The 27,053-nt window shown below is 34.9% G+C and overlaps 1 protein-coding gene across 1 annotated transcript in view; it reads left to right on the plus strand.

Annotated features, from left to right (window-relative positions):
- The first annotated feature begins 11,349 nt into the window (after positions 1-11,349).
- Klp31E (kinesin-like protein 31E) overlaps positions 11,350-27,053 on the plus strand; it is a 64,989-nt gene continuing 49,285 nt past the window's right edge. Inside the window, exons 1-2 of the mRNA XM_076120454.1 lie at positions 11,350-11,686; positions 13,483-13,536. Coding sequence (XP_075976569.1) covers positions 13,499-13,536 — 38 coding nt within the window. The 5' untranslated portion in view covers positions 11,350-11,686; positions 13,483-13,498. The remainder of the gene's footprint in view (positions 11,687-13,482; positions 13,537-27,053) is intronic.

Genomic DNA, 27,053 nt, shown 5'->3' on the forward strand with positions numbered 1-27,053 from the left:
GCCCCGCGCACCCCCGGGCCTATAAAACGTTTACCGCTACAATATTATATTTATTTTATTATAGACGTAGCAGGTCTACGGCTACGGGTGGGTCGCGCGCAAACCGCATCATGCACTTTTGTCTGTTTTCTGCACTCGTGTTGTATTGTAATTGGCGAGCCATACATCTCGCACAACGCCCCCACCACATACAATATACAGCTCATACATATTAGTTACAATATTGTTATATTTATTTGAATTCGCATTAATGCTAAGCATTTATTAATACAATAAATTGCTAAAAATGAATATTTATAACTCTAATCTAAGATCTAATGGTACGTTTTACAGCGAGCTTTAACATTACGACACGAGGCACTATACCTGTTTAGTTTAGCGAAACATTCCCATGATAATGTTAAATCGTGGCTGATACTCACGTGGAAATAATCACTTGATGGCTCAGTCATGAGTAAAAACTCTATTTAAAGCAATTTACGCGATTAAAGCGTCAATTATACTGGAGGATTACATCGCTCAGACGTACCGAGCGTAACGATCAGCGTCATTTAGATGATGCCAATGTAATTTAATTCGATGGGAGCCTTCACACTCACGAATATCTTATTATTTTTCTCCCCAAGATCTAATCTCTGGATTTAGGAGGGATTTTGAGTTTCTTGCCAGTTTTTCTCATTGGCGCTACTTTTCGTACAGAAAATTAATTAATTACAGAAAACTTTGACAATTCTAAATGTAAAAAAAAAGGTGCTGATACCCAAAGTTTTACAATGACTTGGTTTTCACTGCAGTGGAAATAACTCTTACAGTTTATACCTTTATACCAAAACTTTACATAGACTTTTATAGTTGTTTCAAAAAGAAACAACTTCTAGTTAAGTCACTATGGAATTGTCTTTGTTACAAGAGGACAAAGGAGGCGACAAGTCTTTACATTATTATGAGTGTATGCGGTTGGCCGATGCGGGTGTATTGTGTGACTGTTCCGCTGCAGTAGCTGGCTCTGTGTCAGGGCACGATGCAGAGCGTAGGCGAGCCACAGCCTCCCATGAGACTCAGCCACAAACTTCAAGCTACAGCTCAGCAAACTCTCCCTATCAAGTCATTATAGATTTAAGAAAAATTACCCGCAGTCTTTTACCGCCCCGTCTTTTACCAAGACACTTTGATGGCACTCACAGTCTGTCAATACAATGTCAAAAATACACGCTTCCTAAAAGGTTTCCATTTTTGTGTCAAGTACGATGCCCAATCGCGCAGAAGTAATAGCTTCACATTAAATTTAAGAAGGTACAAAGTTCGTCTTAACATAAAAAAGTTTTACAGCGCGATCGAATTTAATAAAGAAAAAATGGGCGACAATTTTTGACGAGGGTGCTTTCTTGAAACTTATAAATAAAGATGTCCGTTATGATTTTGTGTTTTTTAAACTTTTTAAAAGATTTCGATTTGTTAGAATAACAGATCCGTTTAGGCAAGGCGTCGACTTGCGTAATAAAGTTTTGAGAGACGTGCTAAATTAAATGTATAGTAAAAGTAAAATCACTAATTAGATTGTGTTAACGACTTTATTTATACAAAATGAATATGAATATTAATGTTAAATATCATAAAACTGTTGTTCATATTAATAACTCGATCCTTTAGTTTTTATTTAATTACTTGTCCGGAGTTATATGTCTCCTTCTCATATAATTAACTAATAAATTCTGCTTCTTACGAATTCTTACATCAAGAATAATTATTGTACGTACAAATAAATTCAAAACTAATCAATCACTTTGCGCAAAGTAATCTAATTGGACTAAAAGCCGGTCTCTTTGGAGACTTACTCCTAATTTAGGTACACAAATAAGTCTAGATATAAAGAAACCAGTTGTATTAGTTAACAGACTGACTGTAGTTTAGGCAGAACTGTATGTGACTATTCATCTAACTAAAGGGTTCGGGGTTCATTCCCCGGTCGGTCAGTTTTGGTTGTTAACCCATCGCGGCTTGCACACATAATACTAGCTCATTAACTTTGTATGACAAGTATGGTATCGTAACATAATTTGTTTCAAAATATTCAATAGTAGCCCTGACGTAGGTAAAGTGCCGGGTACTTGGCATTGGGCTGGCCCGCAATAACATAGGACTACCTAACATCTATCTACGCCTTCCGGTATAACAAGCGTGATGCACACAAACACATAGGCAGCCATATACATATGAATATAGTCTACAGTATTAACTTTGAGATTTTGTTCGGATGTTTAATAAATGTAATAAAGTTGTGATGTGGCTCCGTTTCCCTTTACCGCGGCGAGACGCTTCACCTCTAGTCGGTGTGAGCCTTTGTCACCCTATAACATTGTAACACTGAACAGACACTATTGAAGTGCATAAATGAGAATGATATATCGCAAGCTTAGTGGAAAAACGTCATAATTGACTTTACTTTATTTGTACTTATAACTTTTTATCATTGAAACATTTGGCATTTTAAATGTTGATAGAAATGAAAAAGGGCGTAAGTAGTTGTATGTAAGTTTAGTTTATGCTATTTTTTTTCTACTACGTCGATATACAGTATAATATCAATCAATAAGTAAATAAGCCCCGAGACGGTTGTGGGCCGATAAAACCCTTGGATCACACGTTAAGTAGAAAAAGGTATTTTACTAGAACTAGGTTAAAAATAGATGTTTGCTTATAAACTAGTTCCCTTTCAGCTAGGAGAGGTAAGTGGAAATACGGTTATTGGAAAGAAAACTGTTACCTTCTAAGAAATATCGACATACACCGGCCACGTCTACTAAAAATGATATCAAATTTAGATGAAAATCTGTAGAAAAATAGTTTGATAAGTAAAATAAGCTTATTACATTCATACATACAATTTCACCAGTTTCCATACGTATTAATGCATAGAATCACATAATTTTTTTCAAAGGTAGGCAGAGATGAAAGCCACTTGCAATTGTCATTACCTTGGTTCATTAATTCTTTAGAAGATTGTAATAGTCATATACTGATATTTCCTAAATATTAAAAACAATTTACAAACATTTAGTTTGGTTTTACAAACGTATAATTTTTTTTATTATTCGCTTTCGTTAATGTGGCTTTAAGCAGGAAGTCATCTAATACCTGCTTGCTTGTAATATATTAAAGTTGCTGTTTAAACTGTCTACATATGCTTATCGATCGCATTGATGTTAGCACAAAGTTCAACGTGCAATATTCGTGATGTTTCGTGAACATTATGACAGGAGCCATATAAAGTCAACGTGTTTGAAACTTGATGCACCGGAAAATATTTCAGGAAATAATATTCATCTCTTCTGGAGATTTTATCCAGGGTGGAAAGCTAAGGTGAGGATTACCTAACTAGTAGTGAAACACACAGCCTTCTCAATTAATTAGGTAAATTAAAAAACAAACTTTTACTGTAACTCTAACACATCATATCTTTATGATTATATCATTTTTTATTATTAACTAATAATATAATTTTAGACATTAACGCTTTCACGTAACTCCAGAATTACAAGTTAACAAAAATAACATATTCTTACAAATTCCATCCACAATATTATCAAACATTTTATAAACGTATTTATAACTATTTGTCATTTAAAGTTAATAATCCTAATTAAAATGGTACGCGTCGCCGTTGTGGTCGTGTCATTTTTAATTCAGTCGAGTTGAAACGCCGAACACGTACAGCCTATGAAATTTGTATGAGTATTAATGAAAATAAATTTGTTTCGGACTCAGCTTTTATGATTCTACTTTAATAATACTTATTGTTCAGTTTTTCTTACAGAAAAGACCTTCGTGTGGCCTTTGGAGAGGAAAATTCGCTTAAATAATAAATAAGTAGCGAATATATGAACGTGTATTTTTACTTTTTGATCCAGTTTGAACAATATTGACCTTGTTCGTTCAAAGATCCCTAGAAATATTCTTTATTTATTTTGATGGCTTTATTTTTACGATCCTTTTCGTACCTTTGTTATAACAAATAATAAAACAGTACAAACACTAGGTATTTATAGAAGCAGAAATTGCCTCACAATGAAATATCGAATACTTTTACGCTTGTGTAATTATTACGAGGAATTGAAGCAGCAGTCGAATTCTTTTATCTATTACAATAAACGAATGTACGAAAAAGGAAACCAAGGACAAATCACAAGCAACAATAACAATTTCCACCATGAAAATCTAAAATCTTCGAGCAGGTAAATGCGACGAATAATAAAACCTTTTTCCTGTAATAACCAGAAACCTATAAGCGAAATATCACGTGCGTAGTCGAAACAACTGTAGAATTCTGATTACACATCAGCGGCCAAATCTCAGGACGTTTTCAACTCGTAATGCTTACGTTCACAAACTTTTTCCATTTTCCGTCTGTCTTTTTTAGGCGGCTTATGTCCTACTGTGTGGCAAAAGCCTCTCAACTTCTTCGTCACAAAATATGGACACATAATTATTAATGCGGAGATATTTTTGCGTATCTACTTCTGTGTAGCGATATTTTTATTTCAACGCGTTGCTGAAGTCTTGAAGAAATTATATGAAAACTTTGAATAAAAATAGTATTTCTAACTTAGGTGTGAGCATTACTATACCTATATTATGCTAGGGCTTTTCGTATTTATTTTAATCTAATTCTTCAGAAAATAAGACCCCTTTTAACCATTTCCGAATTTCGCGTAAAGAAGAGACATCTGAATATATTTGTTTTCGAATATAACTAATTTAATAGTATACTAGAATTAAGCTTATCTTTTCATTATGATTAGCTTCAAAATGCTTTTTAGCAAATGTAACATCGTCTGTGGTGCAACGCAAAATACAAGATATATTATGGGAATAAAATTAACAAAACAGCTATTTGCAAGCAAGCAGAATTTCAAACTCTATACTGTACTGAAACTGCAAGCCGCACTCTGTAGTACTCTGTCTAAGCATGCATAGGGCATAAGTTAGCTAAGTAACAACGCTAGTTGTCGGGTCAAAGTGTGGTTGAAATAATAAAAGTATGGCATTGTGTGGGGAGTGCGTTCGCCCCGTCACGCGTCGCTGCGCGCCGTGCGACCACACCGGGCACTGTGTACAACCGAGCGCCATTGTTTAACCTATGTCGCCTCTAATGACGTCCCATAAATGCATAAATCATACTTTATTATATTTCTATAAGTTGCTGCTTTATATGCGTAAGTTATTTATTATGAAAAGCAAAGTAAAGCTTTAGGTAAAGAAAATGAAATTTAAAAATAAAAACTTGTTTATTTGAAAATTTTAATTGTTTTGACTGCTGTGGCGTGATCGGGAGTGTCTGCCAAATACGGGGTCCCGAGTTTCAACTCGGATACGGACAAAGTGCTATTAGCCTTTTTCTGATTGACATTTCACAATAATAGTCCGGAGACTAGGAACGTGTCTAGGTCATCAGGCTCGCCCCATATTACATGGGACTAACATTGTTAATGGCGAATTTATGCACCTCTGTCTACACCTTAAAGTAACATCTTTAATTTTATGTATGTTTAATTGGTTGTACGTTTATCAACATTCTTTAGATACTGGGGGTGCCATTTAAAAGCCAAACTTTAAACAATTTATGCTGTTTAAGGATTTACCAAAGTTTATGGTAATATTTTTTACGCTTTTCTCAAAGTTTCAGGCGTTTTTCAGGACATAAAAAAGATCGGGGAAGCGATAACATTAGCAATGCTTTCAATACTTTGTTTGTTAAATGTATTTTCTTAAATACAATTGTATAAACATCCTACAGATTATTTACAAGTTTTTTAACTTCGTAAAATAATGGACAATTTACAAATTGCTTAGCAATTATGTTTAAGAAAAACAAGTAGATTTCTATCATCAAAATATCAACCTCCAAAAACAGAATGTGTAGGCGAAAGGATTTATAACAAGTTGTATCAATTTATTAACGGTTTGTGTTCTATTCAGCTTTTAATATTTGGCAATCATTAGTTCCTCTTGTTCTAATGAGAGCTCGACCCACGTTTGTTAGTGTATGTATAGTGTAGTAGGTATAGTACGTTTATTATAGTTCCACATCTTAGTACTTAAGCAAAGCTAGAGCCTTGGGATGTACGATATCTCTAAATTATAATTAAGAATTCTATTTCACGCTTTTTTTATCTTTTTTTTTATCCCGCGGTAAAAAGTAGCCTATGTCCTTTCACGGGTATCAAAATATCTCCATACCAAATTTCATGTAAATTGGATCAGTATTTTAGATGTGATTGAGTAACAGACAGGCAGACAGAGTTACTTTCGCATTTAAAATATTAGTATGGATTAAAGTAGTGATATAACAAAGAAGTTGTATAGTCTATCATACTGGTCACCGCCAGCTTCATAAGTCTTCGGGTTACTGATGTTCTAGATTCTGAATTTTGTATACCTACGCCAGTCGTGATCCTGGTATACAAGGTTCTCTACTAAGTCGTTGGACTATAGGTCCTATTTATTTACACCTACATGTTTAAAATTATCATTATCATTACAACTTTCACGATTAGGTATATTTTTTTGTTGTCTACTGTCTAAATATTTTGGGTTTGTAACTTCAATATTTGTACGGACCAATTTTAGTGCGAAATAATTCCCTTGATAGAGTCACTGTTTTAATTTAAGCGGTAAAAAACGTGCACGGACCTTAGGACTACCTTGAAACCTATGTAATGGTCAATTACCTTATATCATACCTTATGTAAAAAGAAAGATCCTCATATAATAAAGTTAAAATTAAGCAATGTGTACTAAAAATTTAACATAATAGTTGATAACTATATTATTATCTACAATGGAAACTATACCTAGTATAAACTACTATAGTATGAGAAAGGTTACTCAGTTTATGACCACTCACCATATATAACTTAGTAAGCAATAAAGGATTTGAATTATACTTACGATGGATGGATTTTTTACTTGGAGATTTAAGCAAGTGACAAAACAAAGAGAGTAGTATCAAGTAAATACTCATAATACACGTACTTTACAACAGATGGCAGCACTAAAGCCGTTTGATGAGCTCTTGAGCACGCGGAATTCATTTATTAGAAGTGCGTAAACGTTCAGGATCTGTTCACTAAGATACTTAGAGAATACGCCTCTTGTCGGCTTAAACTGCTGTGTCAAAACGCCATTACAGCATTAGCACACTCGTAGACAAGTAACCTACTAATCCCCGGATTCTGAAGTACGTTTAGCGGTAGTTTATCTATTCAATAGCGTTTAATCTCATATAAAAAACGCTAATGAATAGATATACTACCGCAAAATGTACGTAGGTACCTACTCAGAAATCGGGGGTTATTAGGCTAACTGTCAGACTCACCAATACGAATCTAAAAGCTCAACACTTACTACCAAAATTACTTGAATATTTTTGATCCTTGATTTATTTTACACAACTAATATAAATTTAATTCTAGAGATTTTAAGCGATTCAACGTTTACAAATTTTATGTAAATAAGTCGCTTTGCGGCTCCAATATATTCATAGTTTATTCATTTATAAATACGATATTAATGAATTTGCGAACTGCTTTTACAAGAGTTAGGGATATTGTTTATTTGAACATTTTGAATAAATTCGCAAATATTTTGTAATTAAACATTGAAAATGTGCTGTTGGAGATAAGTTAGATTTATGTAGCAAGGTATAAGTTAACACAATCATATATTTTTAATATTAATGTACGTTAAGTCCAATTAATAACAACAACGCCCACACATATTGTCAAAATATAATTGGCACACTGTCAAGTTTTAATCAGATAACTACAAGTTTCTGTACCATTTATGTATAAACCTCCATTGTTTCTATTCACTATGATAAAAATATACAGTTTACAATGCAGGGATGAATGCGTAGCCCATCACTTAGCGGCATAACGACCCGGCTCTGTAGATGACTCGCGGCCGAAGATAAACGGCTTGTCAAGAAGAAACGGCACTGCACCATGTAACTCGCCTTCGTCCTAAATCAACACGGAACTATAAACAGGATCAAGGAAAATGCCCATAGAAACAAACTTATACCAACGTAAACATAATAGTACATTACACAAATTATTATAGCTAAAAGGAGCAGACTCGTCAATACTCGATTAGTGAATCCGAACACGTAACCAACTTCATTCGTTTCTCTTTCTCTCAACTTATTATTTTCCTGTTTTCGCAAAATCAATGGAGGTTTTTACAAGTCTCACATGTAATTGTAGCTTGTTGCCTAGCGTACCGTGTAATTTCTACATTACTCAATGATGTTTTACGCGACTGTCTGACACCTCAATTATTTACCAACGACAATGTTTATTTTCTTTCGCGGCGACAAACAAGCCGGTTTCGTTGGAAATTAATTTTTGTTCGCGTAAATTTGTTCGGGTCTATTGCCGTAATCAAATTCCCCTTATTAGGGGTCACAACACAATGAGAGAGAGCTAATAGAATCCGCGACCGGAGGGGATCTTATTAAGTTTTTTAACTTTATTTAGAAACGTTTCGTTAGCATTCTATTTACAGAATAAGTTATTCAGTTTCTTTAAGGGTTGAAGAGAGTTAAAATGTTATTTTAAGAGTATACAAGGTTTAAAATAGTTACATAGAAACAGTCAAGAAAATTTAGTTCAGCTTTAACATTAATTGCGAACTTAACATAAATGCTTAGCACCTCTCGTTACAAACTTTACATAATTGGAACCTATTCATTCTGTAGAGCTCTTACACGGAGTGCATGCGTGCTCATTATAGACTTACCTACCTTTTGAATGTAAGGAAACTTCGTAATTGAAACTTTGACCATTATGAGCCATATAATATTATGAGCATCGATGTTTGACCTACTTAGATGAATAAATTATTTAATATCATAAAGTACGGCAGGATAATAAAAGGCTTTTGATTGATTAGTTATAGAGCTATTTTCTATTATAAAGAGAAAATAGAATATTATTGATCAAAAGCAATCATATTTTTTTACGGTGCGTTGGGTGCAGGAGTTGAGGAGATCATCACGCTTACTTCGACTACACCCATCGACGTAGGTTCTATTTCCTCAAAGAGCAATATTTTTGTATGTTTGATTATGAATAGTTAGTTATTTATATGTTAGTTAAGTTGAGAAGAATAGTTGAGAGTTTCTGCTGAATTCTATAATGTACCTAATTGATATCAATTTGTTAATCATGGATACAAACTATAACATCGCTTAAACGACAACGACAACAAACAAGTAGAGAAGCAAACTAGTGCAAATAAATAATAGCTAAGTAGGAATAAACGTAGTTCAGTTAAAGAAATATTAGTATTGAACAAGATATAAGAAATGTTGGAACAAGTTGTGAAATAACGAGCGATAATCGAGAATTCAATTGGTGTCTGACAACCCGCTGAATAATAAAAGTTGGTTTCATTGAAAGATTCAGAACGACCAAGTTTGTACGAACGAGTGTTTTAGATAGTTACGCAAGTTTAAATTAGACTTATCATTCAATTAAATGTTGAAATTTGTTAATGATTATATAGATATTAAACTATGTTTATTTTAGGAATGTTATTTTTTTGTCTGTATCGTCCTAATGCTGGGCATTAAGATATAAAGTCTCCTCCATCACTTAGAGATATTATGCTCTATTTTCGACTTTTCTTTTTCGTCAAAAAGAAAGATACATAGAGGGCAACTTATATCTGTAATATTCGCGCATAAAAGCTTCAGAAAATGTTGCAATGTAAATATTTCAGATCCATTTCACGGAAGAATTACATATATTATAATGAAAACTGTTAATAAAGTCGAAACGCTTTTCCCATTCCCTTATTCATAGGCATTGTCAAACCTACCGTCCATGTAGTATGTACCTATACATTACTATACAATACACGGATCATCCAATCTACCGACTAAAAACCTTTTACCTAGAAATGTTCTTACGTCAATAGCTAAGCACTCAAATATTTTAAAGCCTCAATATTTGATTACCGCGGGAGTAATATTGTAGTTCGTGAGACATAGATAGGTAGAATCAACACAGATCTCATAAGAAGACGCCGACAGCTGTTCTCAAATCAATGAGTCACGTAACTCAACGTACAACAGACGAACAACCTCTTAGCACTGAGCTCTTAGCTTCTACACAATAATTTGTATCGCGTGTCTCTTTGTAAATATGTTCATAGACGATACAGACCATAGGTACATCCTCAAACCGTTTCACTTATAATTATGTCATTATGCAGACATTGCAAAAAAATATCAGCAAAAAATATTCAAAGAGAAATATAATTTGAATAGGTTATCTGTTGGTAATGGTGAGTCACTCGTCTCGACTCGTATTTCAAAGCTAGTTTGAACAAATTATAGGCAGGAATCTTTACAGCACTAATTCTATAAGTCCGTTATATGAAATGACGCGTCTAAAACGATTATTAGCAAACTTTGTCTGTTGACTGACAAGTTTTTTTTAAAGGTAGGATGCTTATCGTTTTTAGTACTCTGATTCTTTTCATGTAGAGCTAAATTCAATCAAAAGGAAACAATCCTTTTTTGTTAACCTGTTAGCCTACGTAATTAACTATTCACTTTTCTTTGCTTCCTACCTATTTTTGATTGTAATTTTGTTTTTCAATTATTATCAAATTTTTTTCATCGGGTACCAAAATCGTGATGTGTAGTTTAATTTACTTCTCTTAAATCATTCTGTTTAAAAAACATTTTCTCACTTAAAACAAACACTTTTTGATGATCACTAATGAATCCATCTCTGCTATAGCTAAACTGCAAAAGCGCCACCTTTAATTATGTACTAAAATCTTAATTATTAATTATAACGCCATCTATCATAAAAGGTACAAAACATTCACACACACACGATACAAATTTGTACCACCACTGAACGTAAATTTCTGGTTACAAAATATGGCGCTAGTAGTATCCAAAAAGTGTAGCAATATAAAAAAATATGATTACAAATAGAAAATAAATAAAGCATTGATTTATTTTGATTAATGCTTCTGCTAATGTTTTATATTCGTTTCAGTGAAAAGCCCAAAATTATGTTATTGGATTAGCATTGTTGAAACATTTTTAACTTCCATACCTAATTTACGTCTTTACATTATTCATACCATGGCGTTTAACATTTTTTTCATGGATTAGTAGTTGATTTCGAACTTGAATTTGTAAGATAGCTCGTAAATATTTAATGAAATTAACTCTTGCGTTTAGTAGATGCAATTTCTTTATAGCATGGCAACACAAGAGTTGTCTGTCAAAGTGACAGCAAGCTGTTCCGCATCGTTTGTTTTGTCAAGTTTCGAGTCAGTTGTCAATCGTATTTTTGTGGATGATCGCGAGTGACAAACGGCGCTGCTTATAAAATTGCCGTTTTAAATCGAATACGATTATTTATCGTACGTTTATAAGCCACGCGTATCTAAATTGCTTTGGCGAATAATGAAACAAGGTACTGTAACGAACAAAGAGTAGAAATAAATCGCGACGGAACAATAAAATCAGTTTAATCTTGCCACAATGGTGAAAGATGGACGTAAATATCGTTCGTTGTCGATCTAGCTTGTCGTTTTGACGCAGACGCTTTATGAAATGTGATCAAGTGCATCGGAAATAAGGATTTATATTATCGCAGTAAGTATAATTACAATAAATAATTTATTATGATAGTTTTAGTAGTTGTTACGGCTCGTAACTTTATCACCTTTCGCCGAATAGATAGAGATTTGTTAACGTATATCCAGGTAATTATATTACACTGAAAGTCGGTGTGTAGAAAGTAATGCTTGTAAAGAGATTATCTTACATAACGTAATTTGAACAGCTATGAAAATATTACGACGCAAAGAATTGAAGTTATCGTGGTTTCTTTTTTGTTTATCTATTCAAGGGTCAGCATGTAGGCTTACTGATATACTTACCTAGATATTATTTTTACTTGTATACTATATTGGTAGATAATTTATTAGTAAAACTAATTTAACTTTTCATATTGAGATAGTTACATGTAGTAGAAGTTTCAAACTTAGATATTATGAAAAGCTATGAGATGCTTAGTAAAATAAAAGGTAGTTTAGTCAATAAACTGTGCATAAACTTAAAATTTATTTAAATAAAATATAGAAAATTGCTCATATCTATTTTTCATCTCAAATGAACAGAAATATAATTATTAAGATAACATATAATCCATTTTGTAAAGATAAACAGTGTTTCACTAGTAGCAAACCCCAGGAAATATTTGTGGCTATCAAATCTGGTTCAATAGTACTTGAGATTACCAAGTTTAAGCAAACTTCAGATAAGACATTAAAATATTACACATTGTTTCTTTTATAAATACTTATCAATGTTTTTATATTGCCCAGTATTGTTTTTATCTATCAACTGTAACACTCTGATAAGAATAATGGATGTTTGTAAATAAATGTAAAGTTTATAATAATATTTGAACTTGTAAAACATTGGTTCTAATTATAAACAAATAACTTTGAAACAGACATGGGTAACTATGCAAATACCGGTAACAAACATACATAAAATCACTCTTTCTTATAGGGAGCAGAGACCTGCTACATACCTAGGTAAAATATCAACATTTTATTAAACAAATAAACTTATAACATGATAAAGCCTTTATGTAAAACCCTTTAGTTTCTATTTGCTATAACAATGTCCACAATGCTACCCTTAGCATTTAGGGGTGGTTGTCTATTCAAATATATCAATCACTTATTTGTATTGGTTCCCCTTTAGTCATACTATTGACAGTTATTGAATACAAATGAATAACTAACAGTGACTATTAAGTTATACTTAAGTTTAGATTGATTTTGTCTATGAAGTTCAAGATATGGACTGAAATTTAAGTGGTATTTTAGTATCTATGACTACAAAATATTAGAAAAAAGCAGATTGATTGAATATCTCTGGACGGATGAATCTGTGTTTCTGATTAATAGTATTGTACAGGTATCAAATAAATTGTATATTAAAATTGTTTACCTGTTAACCCCAAATCATATCTCGCAGAGGAATAAAACATCAAAGATTACAATCTTATTTATTTTGTTCATCATTTTAAAACTACCTGTTCTAGATGTTATTGGAATGATAATTTATGACATGTATTAAATAACTTAATAAGTTTCCATTCAAGTATAATGAATTAAGTTTTTTATCATCAATAATAACAGATACTTATAATATTAATCTATTAAAATATTATATTAAGTTAAACTGTTTAGAACATATAGAGTTTGCCTATTCATTACAATAAGCCTACTATTACATTAAATAGATAGACACCTATTAGGAGATTTATACTAGAAAAAAATACTAAGTAAATAGTGAACTGTGAACAAAGCATTAATAAATGTAATAAGTGTTTTTTTACAATAGTAAGAAGTATGTTTGTGTGTTTGTCGCAGGTGCGCGAGCGCAACCATGACTGCCGACGAGTCCAGCGTGCGTGTTGCAGTCAGGTATGTACTTACACCAAATCACTAATGAACATCATTACACAAAACATTTCTTTTAAATTCTTACCAACTTTCGTACAATATACCTATTATTACCTATCTCGGTTTTAGTGCAAATGCTCGAGTAAAATAGTTAGTCGAAAGTAGTTTCCTGGCTGCGTGCTCTTTGTCGTTGCTTTACCGTCTTCGCAGCACAAATTATTATAATGGCATTAATCATTGGTTGCGTGACGTCACACGAATGCGGAAGAAGCCGCGGCACAAACGAGCATAGTTCACCGACACTATACATTTCATCGGCTAACATCTTAAAGCTTAATGATGTGGAACAACTCATTTGTTTATTCTCGTCACAGTTCTTTGTTTTTTCTTTTTAGACATGAACTATAAATATTTGTGTCATAATTTCCTTTTGTTATCCAATTACGTAAATCGTGCAAAGATATTTGACACGACCGTGTGACTTAGGCTAGCTAAACATATTCGATCCAGCATTATTTCTTGAAAAACAAAACCGACTCGATTCACTTGTTCGGCTTGTGCCGATCGGGTTCATCTTCACATATTCGGTTTTGGTTTCGATTATGCCGAACCGAATAGAATATGTGTGTGCTTATGAAGCAAGCCTTATTGCAAGTAGAGTTGAAAAATATCAGCCAATAATAGCGTACTCGACTGAAAATTGCACGAAACAAGTGTCAAGTAAGCATCAATGAAGTAACTGATGACCAAATAACTGCTTAATTTATGTAAATATCTGACCCAAAGACCCACAGTGTGTGAAGTGGTATTGCAACAGTCGTGTGTGTGCACACACGCAGTGTCAATGTGTGCGAACAATAGGGCCACCACTCGCCACCACATAATATTGTGTACTAGCTGACCCGCGCAACTTCGCTTGCGTCACATAAGAGAGAATGGGTCAAAATTTTCCCCGTTTTTGTAACATTTTTTACTGGTACTCTGCTCCTATTGGTCGTAGCGTGATAAAATATAGCCTATAGCCTTCCTCAATAAATGGGCTATCTAAAACTGAAAAAAAAAACAAATCGGACCGATAGTTCCTGAGATTAGCGCGTTCAAACAAACAAACTGTTCAAATTTATATTATTAGTATAGATTCCAACAATAATGTGCTTCAGACAGTATTGTGTAACTATTTAGTTACTGTCTTTGCACTCTGTCGTAACTAAAGGTTGTGCATGAAATATTTTATTTGTGCGTCTTCGCTTCTACGGCAATAATGTTAACTTGTTGTTTTATCATAATTACCATACTCCGGAATTAATTGTAATTAGTTCTTACTTGGCGGATATCCAAAACTATGATTCAAGGGCCTTTACCCTCGGTTTGTCAACCCTATTCATTCGGAAGAAAATGTCCATATAACAACCCTTTTGCAAAAGTTAACAAGTAAAAGTTATTGCAAATTCTAACGAAAATGAGTCACGCAATATTTAGGACTTCAGATTTGTAGGAAAGGTTAAAACAATTCAAGTGTGTCTCTCAGTTACGTGAAAACAAGTGACAGTCAGTAGTTTACTTGTTGTAGTTACATTTGAATGTATCTCAGTTAGATCTACTGCGAGCAGTCCGATTCTCAAGGGAATTAGGACACGGCTTCTTTAATACAAAGCCTTTTTTGTTCAAACGAGGTTTTACTTAAACGCGTAAGGTTGGACCAAATTCGTAATGTATTTGCATATTTTATTACTTCATTTCAGTCAAATCATATAGGCAAGGCAGATTTTATGTCTTGAACTACACATTAATTTTGTTATTTATTTACATCCGTTCGTAATTCAATATACTAACATTTTTCGCGGTTTCCTAGAGCAAGTAATTACGCCTCGTAAAAAATTAAGACGTTATTATAATAAATCATAACGCCCAACACATTTATCTAAATCAAGCTGATCACTAGCTACAAGTGTCCGTTTTATTTATATTATTACATCGCAAAAGGCTTTTTATGCGTCTATAATCTTGACTGAGGACGCGCATTCAATATACAAACGACCACTAATATGTCACAGAAGGAGTTGAACAAAATAATGCAAGCGCCTCATTGTAAAAAAACCGACAATAGAAGCGCAGTGAGTGGGCGTCGTCGCGTCGCATAGTAAAAAACTTATTGAAATTCGTCAACTTAGAATGCAAGACACGTTATACTTTAACGCATTTTCTTCATAATTCGTGGAACACTCACGCAGGGCCTTTTTATATCGGAATCGCGTGACGCGTAAAGATATTAAACGAACTGCTGCAACGACATACGCAGTTTGATTTATCGCCTGACGACGTAAAAAGTTCAATTCCCTACTTATTCCACCGTTAGTCTGCAGTTGACGGTATATTTTTGGCTCGTTTTGTACATTAGAGGAAATTAGGGGTGACGTCAGAGTCACAGTCAGGCGACAGCAATCATAAACCGTCTCTACATCCTTTTATAAACAGATCTTAGGTACGGTGTAGAGATATAATTCTCATTGTGGTTATATTTTAGTGTAGGTACGTGAAGTAATGTTCACGTGTATAACATGACATCTATTGCGCTATGACATCACGGCCTTGAGGCAGTTAAAAATATCTTCGTCATCACCATACTTCGCACAATCACACATTAAAGTCTTAAAAACGCATCTGTGTTACTAACTCACGTCACTTTGTCCACTCGATGTAATCTAACTAGATACATTGTTGACAAATTGTTTGGAAGTAGATAATATTATCTGTTGCTGAAGATAGAGCTGCCTTGAGTTTATGTTAGGTTCGAAATCGATATAGACTAAACTAACAAACCCGCACCGTCTAATCTAGTCGTTAACTGGAAACTACGGGCGGTAATTAATAACACATCTATCATTGTCCTAAACAAAGTAATGAAAACGCAGACATTATTAAATACAAAGCTGTATAGATAAAACTTAGAATTAAATCGATTAACAGGTTTAACTTTTAAAAAGAATTAAGTTTTTGGTCACCAATTTTACTTTTCCGAAAATATGTCGACAGTGGTTCCAATCTCTAATAAACTTTGGTATTGAAGCCTTAAAGAATGTAGGTATGTATCTTTGTTGTTTACAAACACTGTAATAAATCGAAGTGCTCAATATGTGTGCGCACGCGCACTCATAACTTTTTGCGTACATTACCGGTTCTCATCCTGTTCAATGTGATTGATGAGCTGTATCTGATCGCTGTCATAGTTTTTACAATAGTTTTATTTCTTATTTTATCGTATAGTTAGTGGTTAACCTACTGCAAGGTTTTCACGTCGCCCGAAAGGCCTATGACACGGCATAACTGACAACCGCCCGGGACCGACTCTTTAGCGGCCACCCATCATCATGACAAACTTTGCTTTACTCGCTGATCGATGAGTGCAACCGGCTATGTATACCTGCAAGATCATTAGTAATAAATAAACAATTAATATTTGTATTGACTTGTCTTTTGTTTTATATGAACTACAATTTAGAGCTAGACTGTGTGGTCCGTCATGTCAGTCAAGTGTGATTAATTGAAGTGTTTGATGGACTTGAATAATTAATGTCAAGTTGCTTGTTATCTTCACAACGCCTGCATATTCACTATTCAGTAAGTATAAGGTTTATGCTATGGAAGAGTTTTATCGCCATACAAGCTGGTAACAAAATTATTAAATTTTCAAATGTTTTTTCGATTTCCCATCAGTCTACCCAATGATAGCCGAGTCGTATTGTTGGCACCTCTCACGCCAGTGGTCGACGGTTTGAACCCGAAGCAACACACCAATGATTTTTCGAAATTATGTGTGTGAGAAATAAATTTTAAATATTAGAAGTAAATAATTATGATTTGCTCTAACGGTAAAAGAAAATAACACAATGAAACCTTGCGTGCCTAAAATTTGTAGCAAAGTCCCCAACCCCAAACCCCAACCCGCACTTGGCCAGCGTGGTGGAGTCTAGGCTTAACCCCTCCATCATTAGGGAGGAGATCCTTGCCCAGCAGTGGGACAAAATAATGTGTTAAAAAAAATGGCTACCGAGATGGTGACTCTATTCTGTCAGTTTTTAGACATACATCGCGACAGTTATAAACCTCTTTAAATAAACCTATCTAGTGCAGTCCAGTCCGTATGTAGCACACTTCTAATCCCACTTGAAATGACTCAAGTGAGGTAGCTGACAAGAAAAAACATTGCAACACAATTGGCGGCCCCTTGAACTATGCCATGTCAAATCTGAGACAATCGCCTTAGAGGACAAGACACGACCTATCCTCGTCTTGATTCGAGATCTCTATCACACCGGAGCGTGGCTTGAACACACGATGTTCAGCATACCAGGTTTTTGATGGGTGATGAAAGACGATTATCCTTGTGAGATTTAAAACTGTTGCTGACTAATTAGGCTCTAGTTTTGTCAGTCTAGTGCTGGGCTTTTATTCCAGTTACTTATTAGGAAAATCTTTTTGGAATTACAGAATGTATTATTACCTAATTGACGTATAATTCAAATTGGTGCATAATAGTGGGGCATAAAGACTAGGCCCAGTAAACACTTTGAAGAAAGTTTGTAAATTGGTTCTTATTACTCGTAGAGCACTTGAACATACACCTGCTTTAAACAATGCCGTTAAAGTTTCCAGGATTACAACCTGATATTTTTATAGGTTATTTTCTTAGGCAATTAAACCATTGGAAAGGGCGAGGGTTGGCATGGGGTGAAACATTGATTTTTACTTTACCTGTGGGACACCGCCTTTTGCCATACCTTCCTTATAAATACGCATAAGTATATGTCTTATAGCTGTATCAAAAATATGATTTGTTCATAAAATAGTTTTATATTCCCGTTATGGAACAGGTAACATGTGTACGGAGAATTCGATACAGATGTTCGAACCTAAATTGGTATAATACGCACGAGTAACTTCAATAAACTTCGTTCGCCGAATAAGTTGGATCTATTTTAACTTTGTTGGTATATTAATATTGATGTTTCGTAAATATTATTTTATGATTTACGCTGTGAAAGTAGATAGATTATAAATATATCGTAGGTACTTTTAAACAAACCTTCAAACATTTTTGTAATTTTGTTTTGTTTGTCTCTATTCAAAAGACCAAAAACTTCAGTTAGGACACTAAACCGAATCTTAAGACCAATAATTTAGATAGTAAACAATATCAATAGCCGTTATCCATACATTGATGACGGTATACCCTTTAGAACAAGTTGAATAATAATAAAAAAGAACAATAGATACAGTACGGTGTGAGCGCCGGCCCCAGCTAATCAGTTTAAAGTCATTAAAGAGTTCCCGACGTGCAGCCTGTTACTGTAATAGTGTTTTATCTAACTATTGTTTTTATACCCGACGTTAACTGACCTCATTCAATACAATACGTGTCATCGTTTCTCTATACTAACGATTTCTTTTGTACTTTAATTAATATTGACAATAACTACGACATCATTTCGTTTATCATATTGCGTTATGTGGTACTAGTTTGTACCCGTAGCGATGCCTGCGTTATATTTTGTTTCAACCCATAAGTGTCCGACTGCTGGGCAAGGGTCTCACTTCCTGAACGAGGGAGTCCACCATGCTGGCCAAGTGCGGGTAGGGGACTTTGCATGCCATCAAGAAATGTATTAAACAATTCTTAGGCGTGCAAGGTTTCAACACGATGTTTGCCTTCACCGTTAGAGCAAATGATAATTATTATTTTATTATTAGCGTTATAGTTATTTTTCCGAAAAGTGTTCGTCCTTCCCCGGGATATCACGAATCATTTTGCCATATTTATCTCAATCGATTTATAAATAACATACATAGATATAAAAATACGTACCTACGCACTGTCACATTTACAATATTAGCAAGGATGAGTGAACTAGATCGAAGTTATAGAACCGTAAAGAAGTTTCCAAAGGTCAGGTCTATCTATAAACCATATTTCGTAATACTGACAAAGTTCATAAACGTGAGTGAACCGTTTGTTTTACCTTATTTCATACTATCGAGTTTGCAAAAGTTTTGCAAAGGTCAATTCTTTCATTCAGCTGAAAGGTTGAGGCCGGACACCTAAACTTTCCTAACTAGAAAAGGTATAGCCTCTGTGGCGCAGTTGGTAGAGTATGTGACTGCCGCGCTAGACGTTTCGGGTTCGAAATCCGGGTCTATCCAAAAAGTCTATTATGAGAGATTTTTCTCTTAAGAAATTTCTGGAATTAGGAAGCTGAGGTCGTAGACCTTCGATTTTCGGAGAATGTATGAAGCCGTCGGTCCTGCGCCTGACCTCTTACTGGTCGTCTCCGTTTAGCCGTCCCGACGGGCTATGAGAATAAAGGAATAGAGAGTGTATCTGTACATTGTGCTCGCACGTGGACACAATAAACAAAAGTCCTGCATAGTTGGCTGGTTTCAATGAAGCTGGCCGCTATAGCCGAACTTTATTAGGTATAGGTATTTGTTCCCTGATAAGGTGTCATGATAATAGCAGATGTAGTGTGAATAATTAAGAATCTATTGTCTTCCACATCCTTAACGATATAAATATCTCCTTATAATTGATCCAGTAAGTGGTTCTCAGTTCTAATTGTTTTATAATAGCCAGATAACAATAGAAGAACATGCTTATAAAGTTATCTTTTACGTAGGAGCACTTAAAGTAAATTATCGTCACAGGTTGACGTTTTTGGATTACGTCCGCGATACAGTTTATGAAAGGAGAACGATAATAAAGCCTTGTAGAGAGTAACGGTGCCTTCTTGTACTAATGCTTAACTTCTAGTACAGACCGGGAATTTTCTAGCGCTGGTACTAGGACTTCTCTTTAAAATTTATGACTGCTGAGTATCGAGACGGTCGGTAAGTTAAGCAACCTTTGGTGTGAACAATTCAAAGATGGGTGGCCATGTGTAGTCATCTGAAGGCATGAAATTTGCCGGTACTGGTTGCTATTAATGAAGTCAGTCAATACCTTAAACGTTATACACCACTAATAGTAAGAAAGTAGGAAACGTGTAGTATATAAATAAATATATTTCCTCTTCATCTAGAATGATATGCCTTTGTAACAGTATAACAAATCTTGGAATCAGTCCAGTAGTATACGAGTTAATAAACTCAGTATCTATTTATAATATAAGTGATATTTATATCTAATGATTCATCTAAAGAATCACCTGCTAGTAACGAAAAGACTAAAATAAATGTGTCGTGCTTGAGTATTTTGGGATGGTAAAAATAGACGACAATACAGGAACATTTCTCTTTGAGCTTCTTTCTCTAGTTATTTTAGTTTCAGCGTGATATTATTATCTTGCGATCTATAGAGGTATAAACCCCTTACACGCCCCGGTGTACCAGAGAGGCCACCTGTGTACGTTTTTCTGAGCAGGTCGGCCACACGACCTGTAGTTCCGAAAGCTGCACAATATCGTTATTCTCTACAGTCGGTACTTTCGAGTATCGAGAGTTTGACATTTAAAATGTACTGCATAAATAGTTTCTCCGACGTCCGCTAGAGGCACTGACCAAATTTCCTTAATACGTTTTTCGATAACCAACTGGTTGTCGATAGTGGTTGAGAATATTGCTACTGGTCTATTCCTAAACAAGTTCTGTCTACTTTTACAGACTTAGGAAAGGTAGGCTTTTATAGCAGACTAGAGTGTGTATAGCCGCCATTAGCCTCAAGAATTTGATGATACATCTCAAGCACGAATCTGCTGTAAGTCGATACCAAATCAATTTATTTTTTGTCCTCCCACAACTTGATTGGCACTTGTATTGCCAGTAACGTAGGTTTGATGCTGTAATTGTGTGAACGGGCCTATGTTGACATTTGAATAAATACAATTTCCTGAACTTTTTAGTTGCATTTGGTTTTTGTCTTTTGGAGTGCTGATTGCATGTTTGCAATGAAAAGACAAACTATCTTGTCTGTATTTTTGAAGCGTTGAATCGAATAAAACTTCTCTACTTTGCTGTTAGACTGCATAAAGATTAAAGGCATTGGTACTAAAACTCTACAGAAAGATGGAGTACCATAATGGTCAATTAAATCGGCCACAAGTTACGCAATGGGTTACTTAAACAGCTTCGGATCGTTCTAAATCTTTTATCAAACCAGCAGTGGTTTGTAAGATCTGATATAAAATATAAGTAGGCGGTTAAATGCATTCCTTGTGACCGCAATACTCAGTGAGATAAAGAGACACGCTCGGCCGAGCTAATATTAATTACACACGTTACAATTACCTTTTATGACTCATTCCTGATACCGAATCAGGTATTGTGCGAGAGACGTAACTCGCCGCGAGCCACGGACCAACAGACTTTTTATGCAACCAATTATCATCGTATATTTAAAGAGACTCTTTCCCTATTTGTATAAAAAAAGAAAAAACAGTTATATAAACTTTTAGCGTATCTAGTTAAGCCCTTGAAAACCGTTAGCCATGGTCAACGACCTCAATCAAGCGACCAATTTATAGGCGGCTGTTAGATGTCTTCCGCCTCGGTCGGAAGTACCAATCGGAATACGTTACGCGTTATATTGCACTTATGTGAAATTTACATTTCCCTTCCAGTTAATAGATAAATTATAACAACCGGACTGTGGACTTTCTGCTATAAATTCTACGTGTTAAGATTTCCTTTATGAAGTTCTGTGCACTAAATTGACCTCGAAACTAATTTAGGCCTGACAAAAAGAAGCCGTAAAAAATAGCTGTCAACTTCCGTCTCCAGCCTCAGAAATAGATTAAAAAGCGAACAGTAGAAAGGCCATTAATGTCCGAATGAGGCAGCTATGAGAATTTATCGTTATTTCGCGATATATTCATAGCAAATGATCGTGTTACATTGGCGGAGGATGTCAAACTCCAGTCTATTGTCCATGACGCGGGTGACGCATTCCCGTAATTAATGTCTGAACATCAATCTTCTTTTAATACATTATATTGATAGTATCTATTCAGTGATTGTCACTGATATTTTATTGTACAGTGATGTCTATCTCTGTAGTGTGGTTTAGAAAAGGATTTAACACTTAATTAGGGTCAACTAGTTAGTTTGAAAATTAACAGAGATGTCTTAATTTCCTTTCATGTTCTCACTCAGTTTTCGTTTTTGTTATCTATTTGTAAACGCGGCAATTTCTTAGCACTCATTATGATCATTTAAAAGACTTTCTTTATTTTGTAGCAGCAAGATTTTACGTTATACCTTAACTTATTTAATTTAAAAATGAAATGACAACTCATCATAATCTAAATGAAGCGAAATGAAAGACATTGTCAATCAATTTTAGAAACTGGCAACTGAAGGTCGTGTGGTAATAGCAAGTAATGAATTTATGGTGTCATGGTGTCGTAGTTATTTTTGCTTAGGAATAGAAGCTACGTCATATGAGATACTCTTTCGCTATTCTTTAGATTCGACGCCACTTATCACGGCTATAGGATCCATTAAGGACCGCTGACGTAAAAGTAAATAAGTAACACAGATAAAGAAAGTGCCTCCTCGTTTTCGGATCAATTCAGACAGTGTCTGCCCTAAAATTAGCTGGAAAGAAACACTCAGCCAGCCTGGATTTCTCATGTGGTGTAATCAAAACTGACATAGAACAATTATTGATATTGACTTACGATTAAACGATCGATAAATATACAGTGTGCATATTATAGTAAGGCCACGACATCAAACTTGGGCGTTCAGCTATTTTAAATATTTGATTCGCTGAGTCCAGACGTGGGCGAATGTCGAGTGGAACATGTGTCGTATCGATTATACATTATTTGTGCCACTAGGCGACTAAATTACCTAATAATGACCCGCTTTCTGAAACTTTTACTTCAGGAACGTGTCGTTATATGGAATCACGTAGAAAAGATAATCTGCGCCATTTTTTGCGGGCTGACCTCATGATTTTCTAGGTTTATTGAGTTTGGCTTTTAGTCTAGCTAGATGCAACATATTGTTTCATTCTGTTCTACACTCAATAATATTCTGGTCTATCTGTATGAACTAGTAAGTCGTTTTTTTATCATAGCTACACGATGCTTTTTCTCTGTACTTGTAAACAATATACATAAAATCTTTTTCTGCATGTTAAGTTACTTAAAGTTGTATCGTAGAATCTTCGCGTGTAAAGAGCGTCGTGATGACACAAAGATTACCAGCAAGAACTTTACAATGTAAAACGTTCGTGTATATTATGTAAATGAACGTTGGCAATAGCTCACGCTTTTGCAGATAGTAGTGGAAAGTAAGGTGGTGTGCATAATTGCGGGTTGTTGGTCTTTACTCCACGCTGACCCACTTCCAGCACCACGCTTAATGGCGACAGGATGATAAACAACTGATACAAATCTATTATTGTTTACTTCCTTCGCTGCAGGCTGAAAGGTAAGGAAAATGCCTTACGGTTTCTTGGTATTGCAAGGCTTAAAATTTTCAAGCACTATTTCTTCGCCGAAAATGCTCGGGCTTTTCCCATGACGTGGGAACGGAAGGGTAGTGAGTAAAGACTATCCTTTGTTATGTAAAACCTTCCCAAATAAATTAACATCCAAATAAATATAATTTTACCTAATATATCAATCAATATTAACAATATAATACACATCTACTGCCATGTGTCATTTGAACGTAGGGAACATAAACTTCCCAGCTTAGTGGTTAAGGATTTTAACTCAAGAGATGATAATATACGAAAAATATTTCATAACTAGAGCTCTACCATCGTATCATTTAGGTCGACAAACTTGATATCAGTATTTATTTTCGCCAGGGAATTAGCTAATTAAATATTAACGAACCAGTCTCTAAAACAGTCTAGATCTAGATTTTAGGTAAAAAACAAGCATAAAACTTTATTTAGGTAATTAAAAGGTCGTTTGTTCGTGGTGCGGTTTTGATACGAATGTTGCTCCGTATTTTTGATGAGGTGGTTTAGACTGCAGTACGAATAAATAAATATGGCGCTGCGGCCTACTGGCGTCCCGCCGTGAAACTAAATAAATCCTATTCGTGCTTGTAAACTGGTCGATAGTAGAGAAGGGACCAATAAAATAAATATCTAACAATCTGTTATTAACTGTTATAAACAAAGTTATTCTAGCTCTAGCCTATTGTGTATTTAATAGTTATGGTCTGCGATAGGCCTTGGGCTCGTTAAAGCTACAACATATAATTTGAACGGTCATCGACCCCGTAAGGCAGCGTTGCGATATAAAAACTCTCAATACACGGGTAAATCATAAGAATTGTAGCGCAATCCGCGGTTACAATGATCGTAGAACATTAAGGCCGCATTACATTCTAACCGAGATACTTGCATACTTAATAGCCCAATAAGCGTCGCTTTTGTTGAGAATTTACCGGCTTACGGCTGGTTTCACAACCTCTGGATGAGCATAGTTTGGTTTAATCAGCATAGTTTTGTTACTTTCTTTGTCAATTTTCTGTTATTTTATTCATCAGATAGACTTTCGACCAGTGGTTACTCTTATCCTGAGCGGAGCTTCTTAAACTTGATGTTATTCCCATTTAAGGCTCTATTTTATAAACTTTCACTTCTTACATCGCCTAGCCTATAGTCAAGAAACTCCTTCCGCTATCACGTGGCTGAAATAAATTTTAATTATCGTTTCTGAGCAACGATAAGTCACTGTTCACGTTGAGAAACATTTTATTTTGATACACATTTCGACCGATCTGATTGGTAGCCAGCATTGCATTCCGCGAGTCCTATCGAGATATCTTCATTTACCCTTGCTATTTCCGAAATGCCGTCAGCTGTCCGTTCATTTATTTCGGCGGCCCGGCACAGATAAATAGGTACCCACCCAACTTTCCCCATTTTCCTCACTGAATTCTTTAGTAGGTACATACAGTCCTACAAGTTTGTTTTTACTATTGCTATTCAGCAAACATTGTGGTTGCAGCTTTTAGATTTACTGCAACCAGTTTATTGCCTACGTTCGTTTGAGGATGTGGTTGGGTGTGTTACATAGAATTACCGACGCCCGACCTCAGCGTATTCCCAATTTAATTTAATATGATACTCGGAGGTCTCTTGAACTTAGCTTGCAACACTCGCGCCAACGCGGAAGAATTGTATATTTGTATTGCTCTTATCTCCACACGCCTAGTTTATGCGGGCAAGTGAAACGGATAATTGTGTAGGCTCAACACAATCTAAACATAATATTTACTTTTTTAGTCACGGTTTATTTGAGAATGCGCGGTAATGTGGTCATTTGTGTGGCCGCCTCAGATGCTATATCCGTCTATTGTTGTACGGCGTGTTGTCGAAACTATAAAACCGACGTTTATTGATTTTCATCCCGACAATAGAGCGGTGCAGTTCTATAAAAACAGACACTATATCAAAAACGGATACAAATTCGGACGCATCCAAGTTGGGTACCGGTAACTGTGATTCGCTTTATTATGCATTCAGTGCGTGTTGTAATTTGAGTAACCGTTAAAATGACCCGGTCCTTATTACAAGGCTGTACGACCTATATTTGTTAGTACTGATTTTGAATATGAAGCCATTGTACAGGCTGTGATCAAAATTGCATTTAGTGCACATTTAATTGCAAATGAATTCGACCACCCTCGCAGTTCCGAATGAGAATGTAGTCGGTGTTGCAACCTGTTTATGGCTTGAGCTTTAATGTCATCGAACACGGAAAGCAACACCTTAATGTCAGGTGTGAATGAATTTTTATTACTACAAAACTGAATGAAATACTTAACGTTTTTGTTGAACTACGAAATATTTAACTGTTGTGGGTGCTATGAATCGGTAAATCACGACTATTGTCTGTGTATCAACAATACTATAGATATTGTATCAACTTGGCCATCTTATCACTTGATTATACTATCTCTATTATCTTGTGATTATTTTCATTCAATCTACTATCACTTTATCGTTGCTAAATGCACAAACAATCAAGTAAAATGAATTTAACTCTACCACTCAAACAACACAATTCATTAAATCTAGAATCAGTTTCTTACCAGTTTCGACTAGGGTCTGTTGCAACCCGTCAAGTGTTTTAAGGACTAATATATATTCAAAGGTTATAGTTTTCTATCGGCCCACGACCAGTGGCAATGAGTAGTGGGCGAGAATCGCAAAATATTTGGACTCCAACCCACGTCTGTTCTACATTGCCTTTTGCACTTCACAAATATGCCAACTTATAAAATATGGATATGTTTTTTACTGCAGACAAACTGGTTGTAAAGGAAATAATATCCTTGTTTTGATAGGTTTTCTCTATATTAGATGATTTGTTATGTAATGATGATGACATTGATCGCTGTTTAAAGTAAGTGGGTGAAACCGCGACGGAAGCGTTTGACACTCACGACATCATATTTATGGCATTATTGAAAATATGAAGATACTGATGAAAAGTGGCAATCTCTTGTGTTGAACCAAAGACCAATAAAATCTCTGATGCAACCAAATTGCTTTCTCAAGAAACATACACTAA

Source organism: Anticarsia gemmatalis, chromosome 1 (assembly GCF_050436995.1).
Source record: "Anticarsia gemmatalis isolate Benzon Research Colony breed Stoneville strain chromosome 1, ilAntGemm2 primary, whole genome shotgun sequence".
Taxonomy (NCBI): domain Eukaryota; kingdom Metazoa; phylum Arthropoda; class Insecta; order Lepidoptera; family Erebidae; genus Anticarsia; species Anticarsia gemmatalis.